This window comes from Magallana gigas, chromosome 3 (assembly GCF_963853765.1).
Source record: "Magallana gigas chromosome 3, xbMagGiga1.1, whole genome shotgun sequence".
In the NCBI taxonomy this organism is placed as follows: Eukaryota; Metazoa; Mollusca; class Bivalvia; order Ostreida; family Ostreidae; genus Magallana; species Magallana gigas.
In genome coordinates, this window is record NC_088855.1 from 58886615 (window position 1) to 58907598 (window position 20984).

At 31.2% G+C, this 20984-nt stretch overlaps 2 protein-coding genes and 2 long non-coding RNA genes across 4 annotated transcripts; 3 read left to right on the forward strand and 1 right to left on the reverse strand.

The window, feature by feature from the left end:
* The first annotated feature begins 4658 nt into the window (after positions 1 to 4658).
* Positions 4659 to 7582, forward strand: LOC109619547 (uncharacterized). Its single transcript, XM_066080637.1, has 4 exons — positions 4659 to 4716; positions 4815 to 4956; positions 5452 to 5504; positions 6915 to 7582. Exons 2-4 carry the CDS (start codon positions 4913 to 4915, stop codon positions 7130 to 7132), a joined length of 315 nt encoding a protein of 104 aa, XP_065936709.1. The 5' UTR covers positions 4659 to 4716; positions 4815 to 4912; the 3' UTR covers positions 7133 to 7582.
* Positions 7583 to 13069: 5487 nt separating this feature from the next.
* LOC136274172 (uncharacterized) lies at positions 13070 to 14316 on the forward strand. Its single transcript, XR_010712488.1, has 3 exons — positions 13070 to 13157; positions 13313 to 13371; positions 13523 to 14316. It is a non-coding gene; the product is annotated as an uncharacterized lncRNA (long non-coding RNA).
* Positions 14317 to 14468: 152 nt separating this feature from the next.
* LOC105334441 (uncharacterized) lies at positions 14469 to 16048 on the forward strand. The gene is made up of 4 exons (XR_010712487.1): positions 14469 to 14561; positions 14843 to 14954; positions 15116 to 15177; positions 15418 to 16048. It is a non-coding gene; the product is annotated as an uncharacterized lncRNA (long non-coding RNA).
* A 15-nt stretch (positions 16049 to 16063) lies between these two features.
* Positions 16064 to 19015, reverse strand: LOC105334440 (uncharacterized). Its single transcript, XM_011437880.4, has 3 exons — positions 18683 to 19015; positions 17996 to 18077; positions 16064 to 17867 (listed from the first exon to the last, which is right to left on the reverse strand). The coding sequence occupies exons 1-3, from the start codon at positions 18805 to 18807 to the stop codon at positions 17322 to 17324; spliced, it is 753 nt and encodes a 250-aa protein (XP_011436182.3). The 5' UTR covers positions 18808 to 19015; the 3' UTR covers positions 16064 to 17321.
* Between the last annotated feature and the right edge of the window lie 1969 nt (positions 19016 to 20984).

The window sequence follows — 20984 nt, forward strand, 5'->3', positions numbered from 1 at the left end:
TTATCTTACTTATGTAGCATTATACCATCATCACCTGCTTATCGGGTTTATATCTTTCAGCTTATTTGTTATGCAAGAGCATGCACTATATGCGAAAACTTTATTGAATGAGGCATACTGCTTACAAAAAAGTTGTTGGAACAAGAGTATCAATAATATCAAACCTCGATTAAATCATCTTTACGCAAGTTCTATGGTCGATACAATGACCTCGTCACACTTAGACCATTATTAATACACACACCGGACTGACTATGGTTTCTTCCGTTTTTCATTATCTTGACAATGAGCACACGGCGGGTGCGACTTGTCGGCAGGGGATGCTTACTCCCACTAGGCACCTGATCCCATTTTAATCTTTTTATAGGTCCATGTTCCTCTGCTTAAATTTGTATTTTGCTTCGTGGATTTTTGAGATGGTTGACAGTTTGTTATTGTCATTTTTCTTTATACATTAACCGATCTTACATTAAAGAACTGAATCTATAATTTATCTGTTCGTTTTATCATATATGATTTCCTGTCATGAAGTATTCCTTTGTAAAAACATCTTGAATGTTGCTGTTGAAACAATCGAGAAAACTGCTATATTACCACTCAGTATACATACATGTATACCTATTAAAACCTTTTTGACAGCATCCATGAAATATGCTCTATAATTGGAATAATTGATTTGATGATTGAAAAGGCACAATTTACAATATTATACTTGTTCATTATATTATTTTAAACTATGTTCAGTAAAACATGCTTTTTGCAATATTATATGGTTTACCAGAAAGGAAGTATTAATAAAATTATGAATAACGGAATCAAAGGTTATTTTTCTCGAGAGATCAAAAGTGCATTCGATTGGTTATATAAAAAGATCGGTACAGTGATTTTACTTCGAGAGATCGAAGTTTAAGCCATCGATAGTCGTTCTTATCCGAATAAAGGAATTCATCTTCACATTAGGGCGCAGAAGGAAGAAAGATTTACAGATGTCACCGACTATAATATAACAAACAAAAGACCAGTTGCGAGTTTTGTTTTAATACATTATCCAACATTTCACCTTATTGCTTTGAATTGAAATTCTTTACTTTGCTAACTAGAACCCAACATTTTGATGTAGATCATTGTTGCTTTTAATATGAGAACAAAGTTATAAAACAAACCGTGAGTCTAAAATATCGTTAGAAAAATACAATATAACTGTAATATTATTGGAAAACGTTTTGAATATGTAAAATGGGTCCCAACATATGACCAGGGACATGGTCACGATTTTGGTGATATTATTTTGCTGATTTTATTATTTACAATGCTCTAGAAATGCATTTCTAACGATCAAATGAAATTTGAGAGTCAGTCATTATGTTATAAGCAAGATACAGAGCTCACAATTCTTTCATATGTAAACAAGGGTTTTGTCCTGTTTTTGTTTACATAGGTTCAATATACCAGTAAAAAATCTTTTTCAAGCTGATTTGTCTATATTCTTATTCATTTTAAGGATAAATAAACAGTTCCTAACGTTGAACACATCTATTTAATGTCTAAAATTGGGCTTTTAACTTCAACATTCAAAATGTTAACAAAAGCTTTGTTTACATAATAAAGAATTGTAAGTTTTGTAACTCGCTTATAACTCAACGAATGTCACTCAAATTTTGGTTGCATATTTAAATGGCTTACTAAAGCATTGTAAACATCAAAGTTGGAAAAATTATTTTTGAATCAAATCCTAAGCATGCCCCTTTAACATTTCTGATTAGATTAATTTTGAAACATTAACGAGGAAAATACTTATTCCAATATACAAGTGTCAATCCCACATTAAAAACAATACCCTTTGGAGCAAAATCTAGCAGACTTTGAATTACATGTAATTTTAAATTTCAAAGTTTGCTGATGTACGCTATTCTATAGCTAGATAATTTTAAAAGAACCAATTTTTGTAAGAATGTATTTCTTGTTATTTAATCATTCTCAATATTTGTTTTTAAATCAATTAAAAATTTAGTAAGAATAAATAATATAAGGTACACTATTATCAAATATCGCAGAAACTGATACTATTGATAATGCAAACATATTTACTGCAATGGTGCGATTCACTTTTATAATAATAACGTTTTAACCGTTTCACTGTTGTCGATAAATGTGTTACAACATTTAAAGATACTAAGTAACTATAAAATAATTGGTTTATTTTGCATTATTTAGTAATTATTAATCTAATACTACTTGATCGAACGGGACGGAACTAAACAGTTTTGAAGTATTGTCTAGTTCTAGTCCAAAAGTCAACAAGGATGGTATAAAGGGAGACAACTTAACGTATCCTTTTATTTTTGAAATGAAGACTATCGCACTGTACTTGGTTGTGGGTTTTTGTGGAAATATCTTTGTTATTGCTAACAAACAGAAAGATGCAAGTTGTAACTATAGAACGTATGTACAATATACACCTACATTTGTAGGTGCTTTTTTTCACTTTTCATGGACACTTACGATACTTATGAAAGGTTCACTGGGCCCTTTCTTTTTCAGATTTCTATCAACGTGTTGTAGTGATGATGAGAATTACAATATCCACCACAATGGTACAATTAAAAAAATATGCAGCGGTATGTATGCCTCCAATATAGATATATCATGCCGAGATAAATAAATAGATATCAGTATAATGCAATATTTTATATCGTGTTTTACATATTGAATCCCGAAATATTTGGTTATATTACCATTTGTTTTGTTCTAGCCTGTATTGGACGTTTATGTAGACCAACTTGTTCCCGGGGATATTATGGAGAGCAGTGTGATGTAATCTGTACTTGTAATGCTGACGCATGTGACGATGTGTTTGGATGTATAAATACAGGTAAATGGATGCATTCTCTATGTCAATCATATGCTTTCTGAAAAGTTTGTTTGAGTATTCTGCATCAGTTGTAACTTTGATCCTTAGGGATAGGACTTACATTGGCACTCCCATTATGTACTTTTTGCATAATAAAATATTTGTTCAATTTAAAGAATATTCTCTATAAAACATAATTATCATCATTATATTTGTAAAAAGTCATTCATATTTTTTGTTTGCAATTGAAATATACGGTTTGCTTCAGGAGGTTGCTGGTTTTATTTCTTTCTTAATTCTTTTTCTTAACTTTTTTTTTATCTCTATTAACTCATTTTACTGTAAATAATTTGAGATTATGGTAATTTGGTAATTTTGGTAAACAATATTTAATCATATTTCTGAGAGATTCTTTTTCTTAATTGACATCGACATTTAAGATTAAATGGTATAATCTAACTTGGAACAGGGTAAATTGCATTGTGTCTTGCAAATGCTTGTGAATTTATTAAGGTCTTCCGTTTTCAACGGAAGACCTTATAGTGATTGTAATGTTTCTTATTATCCCCCCCCCCCCTTTTTTTTGTCCACAAGATTTCTCAGAGATGGCTGGATAGATTTTCTTGAAATTTTCAGGAACTTCCAAGATTAAAGTTGCAATTTAAAATATACATATATACATATATATATATATATATATATATATATATATATATATATATATATATATATATATATATATATATATATAGTGGCACTAATACGCTTCCGTACAAAACGGAAGACCTTTCTGTTGCTTTTCCAACTAGAGTCTAGTTATGATTGTAATCACAATAATCACAAGTTGATATGCCCGTTCAATCCTGGATTTTGTGTTTTTAAATTCCCATCAATAGAACTGTCGATGACTACAAAATAATAATTTTTGACTACACAATCCCATTTATTCAACGGTATTTTAGAAACAAATAAAAAACATGATCATCCTGGTCAAGAAATACTTTATTCGAATAAATTTTTTTTCATAATCAATTTGATTATTTTTACAGATAAAACTTCAAGATCCATAGATGAAAAAAGCAAAGGTAAATGTTCATCAAAAGTATCCTGTCGAACATTCTTTCAAAAATGTCTTTTCTCATATTTGCTATACCCAACTTTTAGCCCCGTATTCATTCGTTAATTTATCCTACTTTGAATTGAACGTAAGTTGCTACTGACTTTCCTCAAATAAACGTACATATAAAAATTCTTTAAAACCTCACACAAAGTATGCATTTTTATTAATGCACTATAAAAAAATAAATTTTATCAAAATATGTTTCGATTATGTTTAGTTAAATATTTTAGAATTTATATGAGCATCAAAATGAGTTTATTTAGATGATTCAGGGTTTGTGAAATATTTTATTACCCGTTCTAAACCCAAAACAAAAACACAAAACGAAGGACCATTTAAAGTTGTGCATTTAGAAACAAGTTAATTTTATAATATTTCATTTTTTTTGTTGATATAAAATAAAGGAAATCTTCAGCCTACATGCGTTTAGTGAATTTTAAATAACGGTAACCTAATCAAATTATAGACGAGCAACAAGGAAAACCGTTTGGAACCGTTTTAAAAATTTCTTTGTCTGCATCATTATTCATCATAATCGTGCTGTTGGTGGTACTTCTAAATGTAATTTACAGGTGAGATACATATTATTATAACCACAATAGTCGGAAATCTATAGAAATCTATATGTGATATACTTCATTTCTACATAATTAATACATAAATGCGATTTTAATACTTCATCACAGAGCAAGAAAAAATAACACAGGATACCCCATAGTTTCCACTGAAAGAAATGCATCAAACGGTTTGGTTTTAATCCTTTCTTTCCAAATTTTCGGTTTTTTTTCTCAAAACGACGAGTTTTATTAAAGGTTTTGTATATCTGCTATTTAATTTCATCAGTGTCATCAGATAACATAACTAGAGATTCACCAGTAATCTATGCCGCAGTCGTGCGCCCTAACAAGAAACTAGTCAGGGGTGTAGATCAAAGCGACCAAATGTACGGAAATACGCTAAAGCTGCAAAAACCGAATCGAGAGAGGTAAGCAATTTTTTCAGACATGCTCCAGAATCAATCATAGTAGTTAACAGTTTGCAAAGATTATGTTGGCCATATGTCATAATTATACTTTCATGTTAAATACTGAAAACTGATTGGTTTAGACGCAGTTGATAATCCATTATATTACCCTCAGCGTTATTTATGTACTACTTGTGTGCCTCTTGCCAGGTTTTGATGTCTGTTTAGCGATTCAAAACAGAAAAAATGTAAACAGACAAAAAAAATATTTTATTTTGCGGACATAGGCAAACGAACTTTGTTAAGAAAATCTTTTAAAGCTAGATGCCTGGATGAGATAAAAAGAATCACAAAAAGTCCCATTCAAAATCTTTTGAAATCATAAAAACATCGAGTTTTTTACTTTTTAAAGAAGTCATTATATTATTTCTTTTAAGTGTGACTTTTGTTTTAAAAATGACCATATAAAAATACTTGTCTTTACTGTTTTTTTTCCTTTTAACGCATAATGAACAGGAAAAAGATACCGAAAACCTCTAAAATCCATACCAGTAGCAATGCAACAAATGGTAAAGAATTTTCTCTCGCTTAATCTTAAATATATACGATGGGCGTTTGATGAATAATATCATTGTTGTTACAACAATAACACTGTAAGAATTTTTTTGTTATTTTTTATGGTTACCTTCAAAACACTCTGTTTTAGCAGGCACGCATCATTTCAACAGGTTTATCTAAGCATTAAATTATCTCATATAATTTTTTTTGGCAAGGATACATTTATGATAGTATACTGATAAATGGCAGAGCCAAAACTTATCTTGAAGCATACCTTCTTCCTAACAAGTGCTTTTTGTACTTTAGAAAAAAAAGAATAAAGTCGAGTGAATAGGGATGAAGGCGCAAACACATTTTTCTTTTTCCAAGAAATAAATCTCACAATCTGTGACTTATGTGCTAAGACGCTGTTATGAAGAATCGAATGTTGCGAATTCAAGACTTTGGTCACTTCCTTTCATAATGTTTTTAACTTTATAGAGCACATAATATCTGTATACATGTCCGGTGATTGATCGGTCTTTTGGAATAGCAACTTTAACTACAGGATCTTCTTTATTGAAGAAAATTGTGTATAATAATTTCTTTGTACTGTCGCATCGTTTTCCTATAACAGAGCTTCACCCACATCTTGTTATCAGTTTCCCTCTGAGATTCATAATAATGTATCCACGTTTCGTCACCTGTAACAATTTCCATAAAACGTAGTCCATTGCAATTTCTGTAGATTTTAAGTAGTTTTCTACACATTTCAACCCGCATTTTGTTTTTATGTTAAGGTATCCACCTTTTAGCGGCCAAGGTTTTTCTTTAAAATTATAAATACTGTTATCAATGAAATGCCTACTAAATTTGCTATTCGTTTAATTGTTAATGGACCATCATTATTGTATTGCATCTGTTGAAGCCGTACGAGGTTCTCCAGGACGTTGCTTATCCCTAAAGTCTGTTTGGTCATTTTGAAATTTGCTGACCTACCTGTAAACTTGTCTCAATGACATTCACTTGTTTCCAAACATATCACACTTTTCTTAGAGAATTTTCATTAGAGTCTTTACCTGGTTTGACAGACGCTTTTATGTAGCCTCTTTTCAGGCTTTTTGGATGATGACTTAGTAGTCATATTTTCATAAAGTGTCTCGAATAGAGGTTATATATCAGCTTCTTAAAGGAGTGTTCGATGATGAAACGCATTCAGATAATCGGTAATAAATAGAATATAAACCAAATTATGCGTGAAAAGAAATTTAAAAAAAAATTGAACCCTGTATTCTATAAATCTGACTAGTGACATTATTCATTGAACGCTACTCGTAACAGCTTTACTTTGTGAACTCAATTTGCAATTTGTTATTGTCCATTACTTAAATTATATGAGAAAATATTACTGCTATTCTTGCAAATGAATATATAAATTGTAGAGGAAGGTGTAAAATATGGTACCCCGGCAACCTACTCCTTTGTGGAACATCCTAACAAAACTTCACCCCTGGATGTACGAAATCCTGACAGGACTTCATCACTGGATGTAAGACATCATGACAGGGCGTTATCACTGGATGTCAGACATCATGGTAGGACTTCATCATCTGATGAAGGACAGTACGATCAGGAGTATGGAAACATGACGATGTGTTAGTAGGAGAACCAAGGAGAATATTCGTTTAAAGATAGCAACACTAAAGATGTACTTTACACTCAAGGTCCTGCGTGATGTTAGATTTCATAACGAAATGTTTCGACTTTCATGAATATAATTTTTGAATCACAAATATGTTTGTAAGAATATATTTAGTAATAAAAATAATGAAGTATTAAGATGTCATTCTGATGAAATCTAAGAAACATAATGTGAAGATACGTATAATTAATGATCATACATTTTTTGCCTTTAAAACTCACAAAAAATGTGAGTGTTATTTTCTTATGACTGCACACGTCTTATTGTTTTTCTTTTATATCCATGAGCTGAATGTGGTATTTTAACAATAAAGGGACTAATCGTTGTGCAAACATTTGTATGTTTAATTCAACACGTGTAATTTGTTTGATATTATAATGCTAACCTCCTCAAAAATAAATTTACTTATTCGGGATTGGCTTTGTACTCTAATATTATGTATATAGTAATAATATTTTGTAATTTTTGTTGATTAAAAAAATATCTATTGAAGATATATTCATTTATCATTTAAATAAATAAATCAATAAATGAATATGAATCATTTTTGACTAATGAGAAAACGTGTCACTATATAATTTACTAAAAAAAACTTTTTAAAAAAATTATATTTTGGTAAATATGACAGCTGGTTATGACTTTAAGTTTGTAATTTCGAAGAATTGATTATAACATGAACGGATATGTTTAATATTAATTCAACTTTGAAATATGTGACGAAGGTTTGATCAAATAAAATAATTACTGTCTCTAAGTAAGTTATAGAAATTGCTTGATTAAAATGTTTTATTGTTTTGAATCGTTCTTATAACGTAAAGCATGTTTCTCTTCATGGAAATTTAATTTGGGCTACATTTAATCTATTGTAGAAGCTCATAAAAATGTTCATCACTAAATTTGCATCCTTGCATATACCCTTAGGTACTGTTTTACAATGTTATCAATTGTGTCCGCTAGGATTCGTGGTGTATGGATAAATATTTGATATTTATTCAAGCTGCCAAAGGCATCAAAAACGTCTTAAAACGTGATTCGATTAATATGATCACAGATTTGATAACGTCACCAACCAGTTTATGCGACCATCAAGAGGAAGTTTTTAATGTTTGTATTTGTTATTTGCATGAAATACACATTTTTTTCTAATTTTATTGCTGTTTATTGTACATTGATTCAAACCAGACTACATAAGACTTTGCTAATTATTATTTGCAGACTAATTACTTGGCGGCAAAGATTTGACTGTAAATGCCAACGACTTTTGACCTGTGTTCGAAAAATAATGTATATTGTTCTATTTTGAAATGTAACTCACTCACTATTAATCTTCGTAACATATAAGTAACATCTCACCTAGTAAAGCTATAATACATAATGAACGTACAAAGTTAAAACGACGGACACACACGCACAATTCAACTGGAGTGTCAATCGATCGTCTTTGAAATTGATAATCACATATTCAACTAAAATATCCTTTTTGTCTACTTAATAACTCTTACCATAAATTATAATTTAGTTTTATAAGGAAGATGTTTTAAAGCTATAAATGTCATAAGTCAACAGTTTAGGAGTAACACTTCTCTAAAACGTTATTGCAATAAAGATTTGTGATGTGCAAAGTTGAAATATACACAATATACAACAGGATTTTATTACGAGATCGTTAATGGTTCCCCATAGTTACGTGTAGTGTTTCAAGTCTTCAGAAGTATATGAAATATTCAACTTACCTCATTAGGCAGAGATGGTCTCTTAAAAAGAGTACTTTGTAGACCTCATGCCTAATTTTTATTTCAGGAAAGTAAACAGGATTATAAAACTTCGATTTCAGCTTTAAGACTGTCTAATACAAAAAAGGTTTAAAAGTCAATTTTAATACTATAAAATGATACAGGAAAAACGTCAAATTTAATACAGAAATGAGTTCAGAGTATATGAAACTGTTTTTTGATTCCAATCCTGTTCGGAAGTAGCTATGCTGACGATGGAGTCTGTGACATTAACACGTATGCACTGATATAATGACATTTCCCTTTATAAACCAGCTGCTTACTATTACCAGATAAATCATCATAGCATATGCTATTATCAAATACCATATGTAAACAAAGTTATATTTAAAATCATAAATTACTGTAATCATTGATGCACTTTAATATTTCAGAGTTATTCCAACATGTTGTACAAGTTATCTGTTCGATGACACATTGCAGGAATGTGTAGGTTAGGATGGAAATTTATGTTTTGATTTATGAAATATTTAAATGTTGAGCTTAGTTGAGAAAATATTTGTAACGAAGCATAACATCTAATACATATATAAGCTGTAACATTAATTTATGTGTTTATTGTTAATTGCCGTGATGCAGCTTGTATTGGAAGGTTCGGTGACAGCTGTAGTTGGGAATGCCCCTTGGGATATTATGAACGACGGTGTAAGGAAACTTGTAATTGTAATTTCACCGTGCACAACAAAGTGACGGGATGTTTAAAAGTTGCATCAGGTAAGCGATTTTTAAAATTTATTACTTAGCTTATTTGAAATTTGTCTTATTCTTTTTCGAGAGCAATTGCATGATTTTAATTGTTTCGCGTTTATAATATTCATCAGACGAGTGTGCACACGGGTTACTGATGAAAATTGAATCAGAAAACTGTCCTTTTCTTTATCAACCAACTCATAAAACAATGTCTATAATATGTGATTTCAAGCAGTGTATTCTTATATTGTTTGAATAATTAAAATAAAAAAACCTAATAAATAAGTGGTGGTCATCGAATCGGAGAGCATTGCTTTCTCCGTAAAGCGTGTTACACATATCAATACTCGATATATGATATATACAGTAAAAATCATCAACAAGATCAAAGACTATCAACTAAAGATCGAATTAGGACACAATCGTTTTCGGATAGTGTTATAATTTTTTTCTTCGTTCCTGGTTTGTTAGATATTTCATAAAACTAATATGCTTATGAAATTATTCAAAAGTCAAAGTGTAGCAACAGCTAAGTATTTTGTCAATTTATGGTCTTTAATTAGGTCAGATGACAGCGCCTGACTAATTTTAAGTCGTAAAAAATAATCCAGAAAATAATAAAAATATGCCAAATTTTAGCATAACTCTGTTTCATTATTTACGCTGATAATCTTAAATACATAAAAATGTTTGTGTTCCCTTGAATATTGAATGTTTCTCTCCTGAAACGAAACTACTATATTAAACAGGATAAGGTCATAATGACATTTCGTACATTAAAACTTTGAAATATATGTACTTTTTTACTTACAAATCGGATTTTTAAAAAATATTCCTATGTTTTTATTTTGTCCTGTTTGTCAATTCTCCTGAAATGAAACTTCAGTATTAAACAGGTGAAGGTCAGTATGACATTTCGTACATTAAAGCTTTGAAATATATGTACTTTTTTACGCAGATACTGTATTTACAAATCGGATTTTCAAAAAATATTCCTATGTTTTTATTTTTTCCTGTTTGTAAGACACTGTTTTATTGGAAAGCAGATACATAATCTTTTTTCTTTGAGTACATGATTTGAATTTTGCATTCCAGATCAAACTGAATTATATGAGAAAATAACATTCAGGACTCTCTCTCTCTCTCTCTCTCTCTCTCTCTCTCTCTCTCTCTCTCTCTCTTAATGACTTTTTATACAGTTAAACGTAATGCATAAACTTTACATTTTTATGATTCAGTATTGAAAAGAAGGATAAACATCAATTTTTTTGGACTGTTGTAAAAAGACAATTTTCTTTTTCTTTTCTCTATATTTTACATCGCATACCAGTTCAAAGGATAAATTTATTTAATATGCTGGTCAGTATATACTTTCTAGATCTGGTACTTGTAAATTATCCGAGTTGTTAATACAATGTATTTTTTTTAATTTATTATAGAAATGGATTTATGCAAACAAAAAGATTCAGGGTTGATTCTACGTCATATGGCTTAGCCTCCCCCCTTTTTTGCAAAGTTAGACCTAACCATTACGCAAATAGCACCAGGGATGGGTCAATACCCCATCCCAGTTTTGTTGCAGCAAACGTAACTGTTCCCAAATTTACAGGTAAACCTTATTAAGAATGAAATATTGATAATGATCTTGTAAATTGGAAATTACACTAACGGCCTCCCCCTCCCCGGATTAGAAATTTCTTCCATGATTTTGGGAATTTATTTGATAAGTAAGATGCTTTTTTTTAGTTATAGGTATAGAACTCCCCCCCCCCCTCCATACACACACACACACACACACACACGGATTAGGATTTTTAGGGTTCTGAGAATTATGTTCTTTTGGTCAAGAGAAGATTTCTGATGTTTAGTCTAACCCCCCCCCCCCCCCCACTTGCAAATTGCTTCCGACGCCACTGAATTTACTTACCTGGAATTGATTGTGTACGCTCATATTCATATATTGATAATGACTTGTATTAATTGTTCATTTCAATAAAAAGTATTGATGATTTATCATTTTAATAAATAAATTAATAAAAGAAAGTGAATGATTTTGAACTAATGAGAAAATGTGTTAGTAATGTGTTTTATAAAAACTCTTTTTTTTAAAAATCAGATTCTGGTAAAAATTACAAATGCGTTAAGTTTGTAATTTCGAAGAATTTACTTTTACATAAAACCGAAATGTTTAATATTTATTCAGCATAGAAAAATGGGACGGAGGTTCGATCAAGTAAATCAATTACTGTCTCAAAGTAAGTAATAAAAATTGCTAACTTCGATGATGATATGTTGTTGTTTTGTATTTTGTTGTTGGTTTTTGTTGTTTTGGTTTGGTTTAATAGTTCTTATAACGTAAAGTTGGTTTCTCTTTTCGTGGTTTAACTTTGGCTACTTTTAATCAATTGTAGAAGCTCTTAAAAATGTTCATCACTAAATTTGTATCCTTGCATATACCCTTAGGTACTGTTTTACAATATTATCAATTGTGTTCGCTAATAGTCGTGATATATGTATAGAAAAATTTAATATTTATTCAATCTACCAAATGTATCAAAAATTTCTTTTAGCGTGATTTGATTAATATGGTTCACATAATTTAATGACGCCACCATCCAGTTTATGCGATCATTTCGAGGAAGTGTTTAATGTTAGAATTTCTTAATTATTGTTTTTACTGAACAATGAATCAAATCAGACTACATTATATTTTGCTAATTATTATCAGAACTAATTACTTGGCGACAAAGATTTGACTGTATCATCCAATGAATGCATTCGGAAAAATGTATGAAGTTCAAAATGTAAATCACTATTAATATTCTTAATATATGTAATATATCACCTATTCAAGCTTAATTACAGAATAAACGTACAAAGTTGAATTAACGTACGCACACACGCACAATTAAACTGGAGTGTCAATCTATTATCTTTGGAATTTATAATCATATATTCAACTAAAATACCCACTTTTGTCAACTCGATAACTCTTACCATAAACTGTAATTTAGTTTTATAAGGAAGATGCTTTAAATGTATATATGTCATTAGTCAACACTTTGAAATTTGTGAGTAATACTTCTCCAAAGTGTAATTGCAATAAAGAGTGATGATGTACAAAGTTGGAATATACACATTAGACAACAGAATGTTATTGCGAGATCGTTAATGGTTCCTCATATTTAGTGTAGTGTTTCAAGTCTTCAGAAGGATATGAAATATTATCAACTTGGATGATCTCATGAAAAAGGTACTTTGTAGACCTAATGCTTAATTTCCATATAGGAAAGTAAAAATGGGTTATTAAACTTCTATTATAGCTTTTGGACTATCTAATACCCCAAAAGATCGAAAGTCAATTTTAATACTATAAAATGATACAAGAAAAACGTCAATTTTATTTCTACAAAAATGAATTCAGAGTATATGAAACTGTTTTTGATTCCAATCCTGTTTGGACGTAGCTATGCTGACGATGGAGTATGTGACAATAACACGTATGCACTGATATAATGACATGTCCCTTTAAACCAGCTGCTTATTATTAGCAGATAAAGCATCATAGCATATGGCACTATCAAATACTATATGCAAACAAAGTTATTTAAAATCATAAATTACTGTAATCATTGATCCACTTTGATGATTTCAGAGTTATTCCAGCATGCTGTACGAGCTATATCTACAACGACACATTGCAGCAATGTGTAGGTCAGTATGGGGAACTTTTGTAATGGTTTGTTGGTTGAAAGTTCGTTTTTTAGAGGTTATTTGAAAAATTATCTGTAACAAAGCATGATATTTTATACCTCTATGAACTGTAATATTAACTTGTGTTTTATTGTAAATTGCCGTGATGTAGCTTGTATTGGAAGGTTCGGTGTCAACTGCAGCCAAAGTTGTCCTCTCGGATATTATGGACGACGGTGTAATGAAACTTGTAATTGTAATTTCACCGTGTGCGACGAAGTGACAGGATGTTTAAAAGTCACATCGGGTAAGCGATTTTTAATTTTAATACTTAGCTGTTTTAAAACTTGCCTTATTTCTTTATCGACGGCAATTGCATGATTTGTTTTCCCGTGTTTATGATATTAATCAGACAAGTGTGCACACGGAGCACTGATGAAAACTTATGTCTATAATATGTGATTTCAAGCAATGTATTCTTATATTGTTTGAATATTTCAAATCAAAAACCCTGGAAATAAGTGGTGGTCATCGAATCGGGGAGCATTGCTTTCTCTGTGAATCTTGTTGAACACATCAATACTCGATTTATAATATATACAGTAAAAATCATTAAAATGTCTTTAGACTATCAACTGAAGATCAAACTAGGACATAATCGTATTTCGGATAGTGTAATGTAATTTACCTGTTTCCTGGTTTGTTAGATATTTCATAGAATTAATATGCTAACGAAATTATTCAAGAGTCAAAGTGTAGCAAGAGCTAAGTACTTCACCAATTCATGATCTTTAGTTCAGATCACAACGATTGATTAATTTTATATCGTTAGAAAAAAAATCTAGAAAATAATAACAATATGTCAAATTTTAGCATAACTCTGTTTCATTATTTACGCTGAATATTTGAAATGCATTGTGTTCCTTTGAATATTGAATGTTTCTCTCCTGAAATGAAACTACTGTATTACACAAGATATGGTCAGTATGGCATTTCGTACATCAAAGCTTTAAAAAATATGTACTTTTTTACGCAGATACTGTATTTACAAATCTGATTTTTAAAACAAATATTCCTCTGTTTTTATTTTTTCCTGTTTGTTAGACACTGTTTTATTGGAAAGCAGATACATGATCTATTTTCTTTGAGTACATGATTTGAATTTTGCATTCCAGTTCAAACTGAATTATATGAGAATATAACATTCAAGGGTATGTCTCTCTCTCTCTCTCTCTCTCTCTCTCTCTCTCTCTCTTTCTCTAGATCTCTCAATGACTTTTTTAATACAGTTAAACGTAATGCATAAGCTTAACATTTTTATCATTCAGTATTGAAAAGAATGATGAACATCAACTTTTTGGTTGCATCGCATACCAGTTCCAAGAAATAATTAAAATATTATATTTGCTGCTCATTATTTATTCTAGATCCGGTACTTGTAAATGGTCAGAGTTGTTAATACTAAATATATATTTTTTAAATTTTGGCATAGAACTGGATTTGTGCAAACCAAAAGATTCAGGGTTGATTCTGCGTCATACTTTGACCGCACTGGTATTCTTTCTCTCCCTACTGATTGGCATCACTGTAACCATCGCCTGCAGGTTAGCTTTGTATTCACCACAATACAGACGTAATCAATTGCCAAGTCGTCTATCTTGATACATCTTTGCAATTTAAGTAGGGGTTAAACTATACGCAGTTTTACTTATCATACAAGAACTCTATACTGACAGACTTTATTATTGTCATTTATTCAATATAGACTGAAAAGGAAAACCGAGACCAGAAACCCCGTTGTCAGCACAAAAGACAGCTTAATTCATGGTACAGCCTCTCTCTCTCTCTCTCTCTCTCTCTCTCTCTCTCTCTCTCTCTCTCTTTGAATTGAACATATTTTTTATTGAATAAATCAAAAGGATAAGACACAAGTTCTAAAACTTAGATAGTCCAAATTTTTAAAGATAGTCCATACTCTCTCTCTCTCTCTCTCTCTCTCTCTCTCTGAGACAGTGTACAGCAGATTTTAGGCATTAAAATTTCAGAGATCAACTTTATGTTTTGTAGATCGCAATACTTGCGCCTCGTCCTCAATCTACATCGATGTGATACACCCCAGAACTACACCAGTTCGGGTCGTGGAACTAATAGACCAAACAGATTACTCGGAAATAAACTGAGGCTACAGGCAAGGGACCATGGGGAGTCTTAAATTGTTTCCATAAACTACCAAAGGCTGAAAGATTCCGAACAGAGTGTGTCTTAATAAACCGAATGACACTATGAATGATTTAACAAAGTATATGTTTACCACAAAAAAGTTCTAGTTGTGCTTCGCAATAGCTGTCACTGTAACATTATAGATACTGATGTTGAGGTGGCTGACTTTTGTTTTCATTGCGCATGTTTTTGCGCAATCTAGTACAATACATGGTACTTATACCTTTTGAAAAAATGTTTCGCTACCATTTATGAAATTGAACACAATAATCAAAATATAGTTAAAAATATTAAGATTTTTTAGCGAAAAATTTATTTTTTCAAACAATATTCCGTTGTTTGGTAGGTGACACTGAGATTGTGCTTTCATCACGTTATGGTAATATGAAGATTAGTAAATGTACAATATTAGAAAAAATAATGAAAGTAAAAAGGTTGCCCATTGCAAATATCAGGGTTATTGTTCTGTATTTTTATATAAATCAACCATAGCAAAATATGGTGCACTTTGATATTTTGAGAAAACCATTATCAAAAAGAACGTTATAAATCATATGGTAGAATTTGATACTTTTTTTTTTACATATAAGTTAAAAAACGATATTACTAATGAAATATTACAATTTGAGAAAATCTCTATCAAAGCATTTTTTAAATCTGCTTCGAAGTGCGAAAATTGACAAATCCTCTGAATCATTATTGAAGATGTATCTGTATTTTGATATGGCTCCCCAACAAAACCTAGACGGTAAATTTTCTTGAAACTTTTCAAATATACTCGAGCTTGTGTATAATATTTAATCAAGGTTTAAAATAAAAAGTTTTTCTATAATTGTTGTTGGTGCGCTGTCTTGAATAACTGTTTACAAAGTTTTTGTCTTCAAACTGAAACTATTTTATTCAAATTAAATGTGTCCTTCCGATTATTAGCGTTTTGTTTCCATCCTGAATTAAAGGGAATGTCTATCATTTCAAGTTATAAGTTACTTGATAAATATTGTAGAATTATAATGCAATAATTTTGATGGCACATTCAAACAAGCGCATATACTGATAAATTACCGAGATTTCTTCAGAATGGACAAATAGTAAATGTATATCCGTTCTTGATATTAATGGTTATAAAACATTCAATGAAAAGGAAGGTTGGGTGGTCAACTAACTACTCATTAGATCTAGTTAAAAGATTTAGATAGTATTTCTTTCGTCATAAACATTTATTCAGTTGTGAAGAATTCAAATTTTTAACTTTACAATTAATTTTTTTTTCTATCATCTATATTTCGAGATCTTTCTCTACAGGAGGTTGATAAAGTCTAAAAATGGCCATGACCATCTAGCCTTCTTAAATCTGGTAGTTAGTCTACACTGTACCAGTGCCCCCTTCTGAATACCATGCATCTGATTAAGCAATCCCATTCATCCTCACCCTCTTAGTGTAATTTATAGCAGTGAATTCATTTCAGGATCACCATTCTTTGAATGGAAAATAAATCGTGCAAAGAAACTATTTAGCTGAGGCGTTAATGACAATTAAAACTGACCGCTGAGATTGGTCACTCTGTGAGGTATATATGCATGTATAATTCAGAATGTAAAACTGATAACATGGAAACTTCGTTTGTTATCTACATATATACGTATTCTACTACTCTGCATCTAATGGTCTAACAATGTCGCTATTACTACACACATGATAGCTAAATAAGCAAACAATATGTCTTATACATGACGAGAACAGAGAAATACACTTATATCCAGACCATTTTCATCCTATCCTCGTACAGCTCAGACTGGTTTTGGTATATGTATTCTGCCTGGGGTACGGACGGGGGTCTTGGAGCCGTACTCTGGTAGGTACCCAGTGGTTGTATGTGGCTGTAGGAGGGGTCACCTGTCTCCATCACAACAGCATGCTGATTCCCGTGGCTCAGCTGATTGTAAATGTCCTTTTCGTTGTCTCTGTTTATCGGTCCATAAGTGTAATTAGATGAACATCGGTTTGAATTGGCATCATATTCGTTCTCTTTGCTGGGTTTGTCTGATGCATTGGCAATAGAACGCAGATTTTGGTAATACTCTTTATCAGGAGGGAAGCCATCTTGTCCTACAGCAAAAGAATTTTCATAGCGATTTTCCTGTAGAATAAGGCCGTCGTCCCTATGGCCGCTAGGTTTGTTTGGGTTCATACCGAGACTCTTGTCGATAGCGTAGTCGTACTCACTTAAAATAGGGGGCGCCACTGGTTGCTGGGGAAGAACTTCCTGGCCATTTCCGACATAAGAGTAGACATTTTCCTGTAAGAAATGACAGCATAAGATATATTCCTCCAATGTTACAGAGATTTGATAGATCATTATACAAACATTTTGTGTTGACAAAAACAAGGAATATCTATAGACCATTTACACAATTTAATACACACAATTTCTGTATTGAATCCCTCGGCGGTGTCACGGCCGCGCTCCATTGTATGCGGTATGTTGTCTCGACTTTTGTCCTTTAATCTATAAAAAAATACGGCTAAAATCAGATAATTTGAAGACATTTATTTTAAATATTAAGCGTCGTGAGAAAAAAAATAAAATCATTTCAGATTCACTCTATTTAGATTAAATACGAGCTGTGGCAATAACATGCTAGGAAGTTTCCAGTATAACCAAAGTCTCTGCTTTTTTTCTGGAGAACATCAAACATTGGTTACACAGTTGGACTGTAAGTCAAAGCGAAGTTGAATTTTTTTTTATCTTTTAACAAAATAAATCTTAAGGCTTACGGTTTTGTTTTTAAACACTTTCTAACCACAAGTTATAAATAAGTTGTTTATTATCCAACAGAAACAAAATGAGGAAGTTAATTACTTGCTACAGTGTAGCCTTGAACACATATAAACACAGAGAACAGACGCTTCAAAGAGGGCAATTTGGGGTCAAATGTAACAGTTTTTCATCTAGAATGTTTGCGGGATGCGTTACCATAATTTTTCAAAAGACGATTTGATATTTTTGTAATTTAAAATTGACATGCGTATGACTTACACTATAACGTTGCCTTTTAATACTAGTATTACATATTATAAAGACCTTATATCAAATTTAGAATTATAAATTACCTTTGACGTCTTTTTCGATCACACGTGGTACATATTGTCAAAGCGGCCACAACCAGTAGAGCCCCGCCCACCAGAGAGGCACCGACGAAGGCGACCCCCGGGGATTTATTCACGTCATCACCCATGACGTAAAACTGAGAAGACACAGTGATATAGGCCACAGACCAGTATGTCAAATAGTTCTGGTTCAGACAACGAAACGATAAATATCATTGATCACAGAAGAAATATATATCATCGATGTTTGTGTGTCCTATCCCTGTCAACACTATTAAGATCGGATGTTGAAGCTTAATTTGTCAATATGGTAGTTTGTCCTAGTTTAAAGTCCTTACAAACCTTTGCACGTTTCCTACTAATTGAAATGCTCTTGCTGGAACAAACGGTTTCTGTTCAGCAGTGACATCGACAACTGAAATAAATTTATCTGCATGGGAACGTGTACATATATATTGACATGCATCCAAAAATTGAAAACATTATCAAAGAGACCTAGAAACGATTTTACCCCAAGCTTTCCAAGTTTATTTTTTCAATTTTTAATGTCTAGAATGATATGGTTAATATGGGTATTTTAATACATAATCATTTAAATGTCAAATATTGAGTTATTAGTAATAATTATTATTAATGATTACATATCTGCTGTATTTATGAACCCATTGAATGAGTTTATTTTGGTTGCCAATTAGTTAAAATTGATTTAATTTCCTTAATGTACAACGTATGTAAACCATAAATGCGTTTTATTACAATAAGGTTGCTATAGAAAATATCAGAGATTTTTATCACATGCATTTGGGTATATTTTTTTCCAGAACAGGATCATTTGCTAAAGCTAAAAAAAAAAAAACATTTGTGTGAACAGGTACAGAAAGCAATGTACAGTGTTATTAGAAAATAAGACAATTTAATTTACCAGTCGATTGTCAATTTGACTTATTTGATTAAACTGTAGCTCCAGTGTTATTGTATGGGGTGTGAAATTTGGGGTTACGAAAATATAGAAGTTATTGAACGTGTGCATTTGAATTTTTTAAAAATATGTTTTGAACTTATAAAAAGTAGTACACCATCCTATATGGTTTACGGGGAGACAGGCTGTTTGCCTTTATGTATTATACCAGAATGGTTTCCTACTGGTCAAAATTATTTACAAACTCTGAAAGCAAATTTACTTTTATATAAGTTTTTGGTCTTGCAATATCAAAGGGGAAAAATGTCAAACTCTTTGATTGCTAGTGTTAAGAAATATTTTAGATATGTGTGGTTTTTCAAATATTGGTCCGAACAAAATATAGTTTATGTAAAGTGGATTTCTGCAATTGTAAAACAATGGTTACAAGACCAATATATCAAAAAATGGTCTAGTGAAATTAATGACTCGTTAAAAGGGCAAATTTACAAAATTTTACAGAAAAAAATTAGCTATGAATATTAGATAAATATATTGCCACATAAGCTCAGAGAGATTTTAATAAAATTTAGAATCTCAAACCACCATCTCCCAGTGGAGACTGGGAGATGGTACAATATTCCTATAAACCAAAGAATGTGTCGATTGTGTAATTCAGGACAAATTGCTGACGAATTCCATTAAACCGGTATTCTTGAATGCATGTAAAGAGCTATTGACATTAAACATAAATAGCTTGATGATAAATCCTCTTCAGCGCCAAATATTTTAAATAAGTTTTGTGAACTGATGTCTTCTTCAAATGTTACAAATCTGAAAAAATTATGTTATCTTATTATCAAAATATACAGTCTGATATATAACAGTCTGTCCTCCATTATTATACTTTTTCCTATTCAAGTTCATTGTATATATTGCATATTTATGCTAATTACTATTTATCTACTACTTATCTATTCATTTATAAAATGTACCTCTGACTTTTGAACTTTATATAATGATTTACCTCAGGTACCATTTCATGCATATGGTTTGAGCGAATAAACTGAATTGAACTGAATTAAATTGTTTGGTCCTAAAAATGTTCTCCTCAATTGTACTGAAAGTTCTAGACTGTGGTAAACACTATAATTGTTTTCAAGGTAATTAAGAAAAAAAAATTAGTTAGATTTAGAAACTGCAAATCGTCACCTTCCCGTAGAAATAGGAAGGTGGAGTAGTGTTCAAATAAGTTATTGTAAATATGTTAGTTTTGATCGTGTACCTCATGTACCAATCTATGGTTTGGAGCCAAATAAACTGAACTGTTTGCGTTCAACGATATGACCTCTGTGTCACTTCTAATGTTCAAATTCTGATCAAACATTCAAAATGTCCAAGTACACA